This window comes from Mesitornis unicolor, unplaced genomic scaffold (genome assembly GCF_000695765.1).
Source record: "Mesitornis unicolor isolate BGI_N332 unplaced genomic scaffold, ASM69576v1 scaffold5173, whole genome shotgun sequence".
In the NCBI taxonomy this organism is placed as follows: domain Eukaryota; kingdom Metazoa; phylum Chordata; class Aves; order Mesitornithiformes; family Mesitornithidae; genus Mesitornis; species Mesitornis unicolor.
Genome location: NW_010172490.1, coordinates 92724 through 104494, shown reverse-complemented (window position 1 = coordinate 104494; position 11771 = coordinate 92724). Strand labels below are relative to the sequence as shown.

The 11771-nt window shown below is 58.6% G+C and overlaps 1 protein-coding gene across 1 annotated transcript; it reads right to left on the bottom strand.

Annotated features, from left to right (window-relative positions):
- Positions 1-2052: 2052 nt before the first annotated feature.
- PTPN7 (protein tyrosine phosphatase, non-receptor type 7) lies at positions 2053-10153 on the bottom strand. The gene is made up of 9 exons (XM_010180395.1): positions 10032-10153; positions 9481-9664; positions 8942-9026; positions 8276-8352; positions 5532-5669; positions 4755-4865; positions 4109-4266; positions 3191-3304; positions 2053-2191 (listed from the first exon to the last, which is right to left on the bottom strand). The coding sequence occupies exons 1-9, from the start codon at positions 10151-10153 to the stop codon at positions 2098-2100; spliced, it is 1083 nt and encodes a 360-aa protein (XP_010178697.1). The 3' UTR covers positions 2053-2097.
- Between the last annotated feature and the right edge of the window lie 1618 nt (positions 10154-11771).

Here is an 11771-nt window from a genome sequence, read left to right as displayed (position 1 = left end):
TGCTGCAAGGCTTCCCCAGCAACTCTCCACTTGGTAATAAACCAAAAGCATGAGAAAAATGGTACACATCCTGCTGTCCAGGGAGTGTGGGGAAAGACCATGCCTTGTGCAGTTTGCAGGCTCTTCAAGTTCCCCTGTCTGGTGGCAGTGTGGGGAGGAAAGACTTGGAAAAGGGGATGCCCTGGGCCAGCCAAATGAAGTCTGATTCACGACCTCAAAAACTTCCATTGGTGGCTTCAGAGACACCACTAAAAGCAACATTAACTGAGAAAGCCAAGTCCTGAGCCATGCTTTGACCTTCATGGGGCTTGTGGAGGCTCTGCTGGAGACAGAAGCCCCGCAGAGCCAAGGTCCCCCCAGCGGTGCCCAGCAGGGCAGGCTGTGGTACAGGGCAGGGTTGACATGGAAGCCAGCACAGGGAGGTTGCTGGGTCAATCCAGACACCGTAGAGGAAGGACATTACTTCGTGTTTGAGGGTTTTCCTGCTGCAGGGCCAGGCCCACTCTTTGATCCACTCTCTTGGACATTTCTCCAAAAGGATTTGCTCCTTGCAGTGAGCAGATGCTTCAACATGGCCTTACCATGCTACTGGAAGCGCCTGGCAAGCACTCTGGAGAGTCTGCCAACACATTGAGAACCACTAATAGGGACTCCAAGGGCTCAGCAATTACCTGATAGTTTCTGTAATACTGGGTATTTTTGCACAGTGGGACATACATGGTCTGCCTCTGGTTTGCTATTTGTGCCCAGCGAGATTAGGGAGAAGAGGCTGACTTTGGCTCACTACGTGTCCCTGCTTCACCTGCTCAATTACTGCTTTTAGAGAGAGAAAGTGGGAAGGGGACAGGAGGGGAACAGTGGGGATGGGATACTGGGGGGGGCTGACACAGGCCTGAGGACCTCCCCTCCTGGAGTGATGGACTGATGACCCATCAGGACACCTGCAGGGGGAAGGATGAAACTCCTCTTTTTATTCAGTCGTTTCTCCTCCCAAGAACACCACAGAGCCTGGACAATGGGACTTGCCCTTGTGAAACCCTTGGGCAGCCATTCAGCTGCATTCTGGGGACCCTCAGAGCGGTGGAGAGGGGGTCCATGCACACAACCCTGATCTGGGGATGCTCCAGAGGCTGAAGCAAGCTCAGACTCTCTCAGTAAGAGGACCGACCCTTTTTCCCCTGGATCTCACCCAGATTGGGGCTTGCGGGCATGGGCAACCCCCAGTGCCTTGTCAGTGCCCAACAGGGTGTGCAGCACCCATCAGCTGCAGGCAGCTTGGAATAGCTTTGAAATATTGTACAGAATATTTCCATCTCCGTGCTTTGTGCCAAAAATGTTTCTCCCTCTTTTTCTTTTATTTCCCCCTGAATTTGTCAGTGGGAAAAAAAAAACCAACCAACCCAACAAAACCCATATATTATTTTGTTCTGATTTCAGCAAAAAAACGCCCCCACCCTCTGCAACAAAAGGCAATTGGGAACGCGTTGCTTGGAAAACTGCAGACGCATTTAGGGATCTCCATGGAGGTGTTGGCCAAAGGTGGAGAGGAAAGCAATCCCCATAACGAAGGCTGTGCACCTTTTGTACTAAATCATCAAGGTGAAGAGCATCGTGACGCGTGATCGGAGCAAGCCCAGCCCTGCACACAGCTCAGCCACTGCCCACAGATGATAAGAAATGAGGAGAGAGGCTCTTTATTGGCAAGGTAATGGCACCAGCTCCACATCTAACGGGGTGAACATTTTCTGAGGCAAACCATACTCCCGGCGCTCACCCAGCTTCAGCTCCTCTTCACAGCTTGCTCTTCTGCTTGAGGATAAAACGTTCCACGTTTCGAAAGCCAAAGCTTCTTTCCAGGGGTGAAATCTGCCTCGAGCCAGCAGCAATGGCCACTTCGAGCACCCGCTGCATCCCCCAGGTGAGCCCACCAGGCCCAGCTCATCCCCAGGGTCGCAAGGGTCCCCATGGGTTTGTTCCGCTGTGCTCACCCAGGGGTGCCCGCACTGCTGCTCAGGCTCGGTGGCAGCAGGAGTGGTTTTGGTGGAGGTGTCCCCGCAACTGGGGCAGGGGAGGTGGGAGCCTGGGGGGAGCCCTGTGCTAGTGGCCCCCCGCCTCCAGCAGCTGGGAAGCGTAAAGAGCGAGTGTGTGATGGAGGAACTGGTACTGCTCGCTCGTCTGGATCATCCCGCCCCTGCAAGGAAAGGCAGGGCCTGCTGACGCCTTGCCCACAGCCCCAGCTGCAGCAACCCGCTCCTGGGGCACAGATCATAGGATCACAGAATGCGTTGGGTTGGAAGGGACCTTTACAGCTCCTCCAGTCCAACCCTGCAGTCAGCAGGGACATCTTGAACCACATCAGGTTGCTCACAGCCCCAGCAAGCGTGGCCTTGAACATCTCCAGGGATGGGGCCTGCACCACCTCTGGGCAACCTGTGCATTGATCGACCACCTCATGGGGAAGAGCTTTTTCCTCATATCCAACCTAAATCTGCCCTTTTCCAGTTTAAAACCATTCCCCCTCGTCCTATTGCTCCATGCGCCAGTGAACAGCTCTTCCTCAGCTTTCTTACAGGCACCAGGGACCTGAGTCCTGTAAGGTGCTCTAAGGTCCCCCTGGAGCCTTCTCTTCTCCAGACTGAACAACCCCAACTCTCTCAGCTGTCCCCATAGCAGAGCTGCTCCTCTGCTCCTCAGCATCTCCATGGCCTCCTCTGGACCTGCTCCAGCACTTCAATGTCCTTTTTGTGCTGGGGACTCCAAAGTCCAAAATATTCCTGCTTCACCCAGGTACACCTGGAACAGGTGTCGGAGCTGCCCAAAGAGTATTTGGCTCAGAAGCACTGCTGGGCTGTTCAAATGCAGATTACCAATTGATTTGGCTCTAATTTCTATCAGCAATTCTGCTTGAAAAGTGGTGAAGTTGAGTGTTTCTTAATTCAGTGGCTGAGCTGGAAGGAGCAGAACAGCTGCCAGGTTCAGAGTCACTCTCCTCTCCCTCACATGCTCAGGTCCCCAAAGTTAGGGTAGCCCTGACAGCGAAACCAGCGTGGCACTGAGCAATCATTTGCTCCCACCACATCCGCATCTTTCGGCAACTCTTCTGCCATCAAAAATTGTCACTGTTCCCCCTGGTGATGCTCATCTCTATGTGCCACCAGCAGGGCCCTCCCAGGAGCCCCCGAGCACCCACCTGTCGATGCGGAGGCGGCACACGATTCCCAAGATATCCACCTCCCCCTTCTCCTTCAGCTGCTGGCACCCGATCCTGGTGGCGATAAAGCAGCCGGTCCGGCCAATGCCTGCACTACGGGACAGACACAGCTGTGCTGAGCATCCACTGCCTGAACCTTGCTCTGCCTGAGCTGGACATACTCCCAGCCTGGTTTGCTGCCATGATTTCTTCCTATGGGGATGCTGGGGTCCCAGTCCCAGCTGCCAGAATGCCTTTCCCAGCCAGACACCAAAAGATGTGGCTGGCATCATTCTGCCATGACAAGGGGATCTGGCCATGTTGCAGAGCTGAGACCGCTCTGGAAGCACATCCCCAGTCTGCGCCCCCTGTGCCTGCGCAGTGCAGGGGTCTCTGCAGCCCCTTGCCTGCCCCTCCAGCTCTGCTCTTCTCCCAGGCACTGTTTGTCCCCTGCAGCACCGCACCCGAGTGCATTGGATAAGGACGACCGGGTGCTCTGCTCTGCTGTCCCCACATTCACTCAGCAGTGAGAGGAAATACACAGGGGCCACCTCCTCCAGGAGGGCTGCCCTGAGGAAGAGCTTCACAGCCAAGCCGCAGGCCATGCTCAGTGCAAGGGAGACAGCGACCTGAGCCAGGGATCTGCTGTGGGTCTGGTGGTCCTGAGCCTGCAGAGCTCTCCTGCTCCCACCTTGCTGTGTGCAAACCCAGGTGCAAACCAGATTCCCTGATGGAGCTGTGTGCCCCATGCTAATGCCACCATCCCAGTGCCAGGAAAGGAGCTGCTGGCTGAATTACTCTGCTGTGGGGATGCCGTGTATTCAGGACCAGCTCATGAGAGGTTTCCCCCTCTGGCACTCGCAGGCTGACCCCAAGGTGAGGGACACGCAGGGGTTCAGGTGAAGGGAGAGCTCTTACCTGCAGTGCACCACGATGGGCCCTGGGCTGGCTGCAGCCTGCAGAGTCTCCTCCACCTTGGACACCAAGTGCAGCAGGGGCTTGGCTGACTCGGGTGTCTGCTGGTCCAGCCAGGAAGGGAAGAGGATGTGTTTGACCTGGCGGCGCTCACCTTCAAGCTTTTCCAGCACGGAAGAAAGAGAAATCAGGATGTGGGAGCACAGACTCACCGGGCTGGGCCTTGACCAGCACCCAGGAGAGACCCCTGGGCCAGGAACACTGGGAAATGTCCCATCTTAGAAGATGGTAAGCGATACAAAGTGTCCCAGAGCTGTCCCCACAGTGCACGCAAAGCCAGCAGGATCCTTTTGGCTAGTGTTAGCCCAGGGTGACTACCATGGCACAGTGCAAACAGCAAAGGGCTAATAGAGAAGCTCTGCCCCCTTTCCTCTGCCCTCCAGGGCTGGGTCCTGCTCCCTTTCAGCCGCCTCAGGCAGGCAGGAGCTCTGCAGACCCCTCCTCTGGCAGCAGCTCCTAAGTCCCAGCTCTCTGAGCCATGAACCCTCTGCTCTCCCATCACGCAGTGTTGACATCCCCCCAGAGAGCCCCAGGGCAAGGAGGCATTGCCCAGCTTCCCCTCTGACCCCAGCATGGAGCTCAAACCCACCTGGATGCAGAGGTCCCGGACCACATACTCCACACCCTCGCTCACCCCCTGCACGCAGACGGTGAAGGGGCCGTAGGTGCCCTCCTTCTCAGGCCAGTAGTGGACGCACTTCTGAAAGAAGCAGGCAGGGTCTGTGGTGGTGGAGATGCTCAAGGCTCACACTGGGTGTCTGAGCTCTGCTGTGCTCAGTGCTCCTGGGAAGGGGCATCACGCAGGGAGGGTGGATGTGGAGTGACACGGAGCACAGGCGAAGGATGGGAGAGATCCCTCTCCCCACATCTGCTCCCCACGCACCCTTCCCTATGCCCTGCCTCATGGCTGTCAGATCTGGGGCTGCACAGCTCTCCCAGCCCCACAGAAGCTGCGCCTGGGTCAGTCCATGTCCTACCAGACTCAGAACAATCCAGGGATGCTGTGCCAGCCAGGGAGGGAAGGGAGCCTAAGAGAGCTGCTGGGGGTGGAGGGATGCTGCTGACCACTGCCTCTGCTCCCTCTCACAGGGCCTGCCCTAATCTCTTTATCCCGTTATGCAGCTGGGAAAGCGTGAGCACGAGAGGCCGCGTGAGGAGGAGAGGCTTTGCCAGATGGGGCCAAGGCGTCAGCCCTGGGACTCTCCTCCTGTAATCAGGGTACCCTCTGAGAGTGAAGCAGAGGAAGCAAGCGGGTGCTCAGACCCCACGTTTGGTCTCATGTAGCCCCTTACTGCTGTTATTACCACACCCCACCCTTTGCTCCTGGCTGGGTGCTGTCCCCAGCCCAGGGAAGGGACAACGGTACCTCTTTGCGCTCCTGGAGCTTGGTTATCATGACGATGAGGGGAGCCTCCTCCTGCCACACCATCTCCCAGAAGTCGGTCACGGTGTTCAGCATGGGTCCTTGGGTGGCAATGTACTCCCGAGGATGCCCCGCGTAACCCTGCCGAGCACACAGTCCATCAGTGACACCGGGGAACCCTGACGTGTGAGGGGACGCTGCCTCCAGGCCACCCCAGCTCTCACGGCGCTCATCTTCCTCTGCAGGTGAGAGGCTGAGCCACGCTGGATACTTCCTACTAAATACCCCTCTGAGGGGAAGGATCTCATTAATGCTTATAAATATCACAAATATGGGGGTCAGGAGGATGGGACCAGGCTCTTCTCAGTTGTGCCCAGCAACAAAACAAGGGGCAATGGCCACAAACTGGAGGTTCAACATGAAGAAAAGCTTTTTCACTGAGAGGGTGGCAGAGCATGGCCCAGGCTGCCCAAAGAGGTTGTCTCTCTGGAGACATCCAAACTCCTGGCCATGTTCCTGTGTGACTGCTCTGCTCCTGCTCTGGGGTGTTGCACTGCGGGATCTCCAGAGGGCCCTGCCAACCCCAACCATGCTGTGATTCTATGAAACTTCCCTGGAAAGCTTTTATAGACCTGGTTTCTCCATCCTCCCAGTCCCACAGACCAGAAGCAAGCCCATGGAGCAAGCCACAGGCACCCAAGGTCCATCCCCAGGTCACTGGTGTGATGACAGCAGTCGTGATGGGTGCCTTGAAGAGGCAGAGCTTGTGAAGTGAGGGCCCTTCTCACCTGAGGCATTTCCCCAGGGACAAGAAGAAGTCACCAAGCTCTGCTCTGGCTGGGAGCTGGGACAGACCCAGATGGGTCCTACCAGTCCAGGTGCAGGAGAAGGGGACATGGTAGTGCCCAGACACCTGGAGGGGACAGCAGGCCCCTGCCCCGCCTCTGCCCCAGGCTCTGTTTCACAGCACCAAGCATCCTCTGCCTCCACGGTCACCTCATCCCTGGTATAAAATTGCCAAAGAAATAGAAAAGCTTGGAGATGCTCTGGGTCCTGCCCAGCTCCTGTGCCACACCACGGGCAGTGCTGCTGTCCCAGTGGACAGGAGAGGTGCAGCAGCTGGGGGCAGGCACAGGCAGAGGAGCGGGACAGCCTTCAATGCGGTACTGCAGCTCCCCGCTGGAGATGCCCTTTGGTGATACAGAACAGAGCCAGGGACCTGGCTGAAGGGGTGCAGGGGGCAACCACAGCTTTTGGAAAAGGACACAGAGCCGCATGGCTTTGTCAAAGCAGACATCAGTTAAAAGTACACCCAAACCCCTGTGATTTAATCCAGGTCTTTTCAGCAATCCTGTTAACAGCCTGGTCCCACTGGAAGCTGCACTGGCCCAGACAAGAGGCAGGAGCATTTTCAGGAACATTTTGTATATGTGATAAAACACCTGCAGAGCCCCTCCAGACTTGCTGTGCCCCCAGGCACGCCAGAAGCAGGCTGAGTTTCCAATTTGCTGATGTACCCACAAATTCCTGCACTGTGACACCCCTAGGGAGGAAAGCAGAAGGAAGGGGGTAGGAAATAGCAGCCTCACACAGGGACGTGTGGGCACACGTGTGCTTAGGGGTGTGCACGTACATGTGCACATGTGTGCAAGATAGGCATGGGCAGCGTCTGTGCATGTTTGTTAGTGCTCATGTAGCAGAGGGGATGCCATGTACTCATGTACACCCCGATGCACGTTGACAGGGTGGTGGTGTCACCTCATGTGGAGCTGCACGCTGCCAGGCTGCTTCAAAAGACTCCTCTCAAACCCTCATTTGGGCCAGCAACCCCCCAGCCTTTTTAGAGACAGTGCTCCTGTGTCCAAATCAGTCTCTGACCCTCTCTGGGGGATGCTGGCAGCTCACACCGCTGCTGTCCTGTGGGCTCACACCCACGAGCACCACTGGAAAAGCAACACCCTCCAGGTCCAACCCGTGCCCCCAGAGCACCTTGAGGGTCCATCGCACCCAAGGGCACTTTGTGGGGCACTTTTCCCATGCTCTCCTCCCTGCCACGCACCCAGAGCAGCTGCAGACCCACCTCTGCTTCCCAGCACCCAAGGGGCAGAATGCTGAGACGAGATGTTCAGAAAAAAGCAAAGCTGGCACCCGGCTGACACAAGAGCCTGTTTTAAGGTGGGATATGGTTCAGCACCATGAGGCCGCAGCCTGGCAGGGGTCAGGAGGATGATTGTCATAAACTGAGCCGCCTGATCCCCTTGGGTCTGGGGAATTCTCAGCCTCTGGAAGGGGATCCCATCGGCTGCCACGTCTGCCCCTTTCTTGGGAAAACGCAACAAACCCCTTGAGCAGAGAGGAAATTCCTGGAAGGGTAGGGGTTGAGCAGCACCGGGCTGCGAAGCTGTGTTGACACAGACAGAGCATCTCCTGTGCCAGACCACGGACTGGTGCATGAGGGAGAGATGGAGAAGCCACTGCGAGGGAAGCCCGTATGGGTGCTCAACTCACCCAAGCAGTGGGAGCTGAGAGCAGCCATCCCAGACTGTCCCACCAAAAATTACAGTGTGCCTGCCCTGTGTGGATGGAGCCACATCTCCCCAGCTCAGAAAGGGGAGGCGAGTTCAGATCGTTACCCCTGGGCAGCCACAGGACAGTGGGTGACAGTGCCCCAGAGGCGGGTCCCAGTGTGGCACCGGCAGCACCGAGCAGTTTGCAATGTCCCCTCTGCAGCCGGGCAGGACACTCACCGTGATGTAGTTGGCATTGATGTAGCTGTCCTCCTCCTGGTTCCCTGCCCTCCTGAGACAGACCCGACTCTCAGGATCTGGAAGAGATGGCAGACGTTACTCCAGGACAGAGCCTGACCCTGCCCATGCTCCCTGCTCGGCTCCAGAGTCCTCCCAGCTCTGTGCCATGCTCAGAGCACCTTCCCTTGGTCCCTTCTTGCCCCACTTCATCCCCACTGCCATGGTGGGGTACGGTCAGCTGTGCCCAAACCTGCCTGTACCGCAGTCAGCATGCAGGGTAAGCCCAGGGCCTTCCCATAGAGCCCAAACGAGTCCTCCCATAATGGTCTCAGCCTTTATACTCTCAGTGACATGCCCCTGGGACATGTAGAGCCCCGTGGTGGCAGGGAGCAACTCAGGCTGGGCTGTCATGAGCTGCACACCCTGAGAATACACCCCAAGGATGAGCCCCCCACCTACCACACCACCACACAGTGTACACCCCCTGCAACACAGCACCCGGCTCCCGCAGCATGGGGAGCAGGAACAAGCACAGCAGGAACACCAAAAGCACCCAGAATTGTCCCCTCTCCCGTGCACACACACCCATGCACACACCCATGCTTGCACACACACCCCTCCCTATGTGGGGCACCTGGGAAGGCAAAGGGATGCAGTGCCACATACTGGGAAGGATGGTTTTGTATCTGTCCTTGGAGGCATGGCCAGGGATCCCCACCTCCTCTGGACTGACAAAGTTGGGTGGGATTTTCTGCAGGGGTGAGAGAACAACAGTGAGGAAAGTCCCATTGCTGCTGCTCGTGTCCCCTGGTGGTGGCAGAGCTGGTCTCCAGTCACAGCCTGGCCCAGGGACCCTGCAGCATCACCAGAGGTGTCAGCCCTGGGATGAGCCCTGTCCTTATCCCAGATGTGGTGAGACTCCGCTCCAGAGAGGACCCCGTGGAGAAGAGCTTGGCAGGGGAGGACAAGGACCAGGTATCCAGGGACGCAGAGGGAAAATGGATGCACCAGGGAGCGGGTGACCAGGGAACACCCAGGGCACCCTTCACCCATCTGTCCCCATTGCCTGCCCTGCCACCAGCGCTGTGGGCTGGGAGATGTCCACCCCTGCGGGTCCCCCCCACTGCCAACCCCTGTGGGCCGCCCCCACCGCCAACCCCTGCCATCCCTCGTGAGAGGAGGGAGAGGAGAGGGGAGCGTCGCACCGAAAACTCCTCCTGGAGCAGTGTCAGGCTCTGGGCACGCTGCTGGAGCTCCTCTCTCCTCAGCACATGGCTGGACGTCCTCAGGAACTGCAGTGTGATGTCTCGAGGGGTACAGACGGGCTGGATGGGCTCCACGCTCCCCAGCGAGCTCATGTCCAGCACCAGCGACACATTGGACCCCCTCCTGTCGGCATATGGGTCCCTGGCTGCCCCCATCTTGGGACAGGAAGGCGGCCCATCCTGCCACACTGTCATTAAAGCCACCCCACACTGAACAAAAGCCAGGCAGAGAATAACACTGGAGGAAGGAAGGGGCCAGATGGAGACCCCAGAAGATGGAGCAGGGGGGTGAGGAACAAGGAATGAACTGGTCATTTGGCCTTTTGCTGGAAAGCCCCCAAATTGTGGGTTTGGCTGGGCTGGGGGCGGTCAGGGCTGCCTCCATGCTCAGACCTGGTGTCTGCAGTAGCGGGCAGGCAGGGCTGGGGGTGAGCAGTGCCCTGGGTACCCATTTGGGATTGGGGCTGCAGGCACCGTCCGGCCACGCTCACCTCTCCTGAAGGCGCACGTGCTTCTTGGCAGAGGGACTGGGCTTGTCCGTCCTGTCCATGGCTGCCCGGGCTGTCAGGCTGCCGTTACGGAGTCTGGAGCACACCAAGCAGGCTTGTACCATGCTGTGGACGCCACAGAGCCCTCGTCCTGAGACACGGGGAGTAGACACGGGTGGCCCTCAGCTCCTGGGGGGTCAAGGAGCCATTGGAGGAGAAGCAGCTGGAAAAGACAAGGCAGAGCTGAGAGATGCCATGGGGCTGGGTGGGTCCCCTGGCAGCTGGCCCCAAAGCAAGGGGCAGGTTTTGGGTTCTCAGCTGCCCTAGAATCAGGGTATCCAGCCCCTGAACCCAGCCAGGTGGCACAGGGAGGACTCCCACCATGTTCACCCTCCGTGAACTGCAGACACTCAGGCACCCACTGGTGACCCTGATGGCACCAACGGCCGCCCGCTTGCACCGAGCAGAGGACACCCATGCTCTGTGTTGCCAGAGCATGGTCTGGTTTTGGGAAAGGCCAAAATGCTCTCCACCTTCATGAGAAGCACAGGCTGCTGTGTGTTTCCAGCCCTTCCCCACCATGGAGGCACGATGGGGAGGAGGGCGAGCTGGGACCGCACAAGCACAGCAGCATCCTGAGTGAGGTGGCTGTAGACACCACAGGGACCTGGCCAGCTCCTGCTGCTGGGAGACATGGGGCCAGGAACCCTCAACAGCCTCATGGCTCTGCCGAGGGAGAGATGACCCTGGGACAGCGTCCTCCATCCCACAGGTCTCAGCAACTGTCAAGAGGAAACTGCTTTTTCTGGGTGGTTGAGCAAGAGGTGATGGGGTGGCCCAGCTGGAGGGTGCAAGGACTGCACTGCCACCAGCCCCAGGACAGCCCCTGGCAGGGATGGGGAGATAGAGGTGATGCTGGTTCACCCCTGGGCAGAGCTCCTCATGGTGCAGGTGGCGCCGTGGAACCATGAAGCTCCTTCTCATCCCCAGCTCCCTCCATGAGGAGCAGATGGACCCAAAGGGCCAGGAGATGCTGTGGAGCCGGAGCTTTCAGTGGGCAAAGAGTTGGTGCTGCATCAGCTCAGGGAGGTCCTGCAGAGAACTGGGTCCATGCTGTGATCCAGTTCGGGAGCACTGCTGTGGCAGGAGCCGTTCCCCTTGACTCCCTGCTGCCTGGTGGCTTTTCTAGGGGTGGCAATGCTACTGCTGCCATGAGGACAAACCCCATGCCCCATGCAGGGTGCCCTGCATGCAGCTGCAGGGGGGCCATGCTGCCAGGGTGTCCCCTGGCCAGGCTGCTCCCCAGGAGCACCAGGGGATCCTGGCTAGAGGCAGGAGCAGGCTCCACCACAGCAGCCATCCCTCACACCCTGACCAGGAAACACCTGGGGGATGCCCCAGCCCAGCCCGAGCTCCAGCCACCAGCACCTGCAGGGAGGTGTCCCTGTCACCCTGCCCAGCATCCCAGCCCTGCCGGGGCTGCCCAGCAGTGAGCTCACCCATGAGGGTGCCCTCTGCAGCGGGCAGCAGGGGCGGGCTGGGGGCTGCCTACCTGCTGCCCCGCGACGGGGGCTCCGTCGGTCCTGGCACAGGCCCGCTGGCACCGCGCGTGTCGGTCTGACAGCACGGTTTGAAAGTGTTCAGGAAGCTGCTTATCAAAGGAGCTGCTGCCTCTGCCGCTTCCTCTCCCTCCTTCTCCCCCACCCTGCCTGCCGCCCCCACACATACCGGCCACATCGCTCT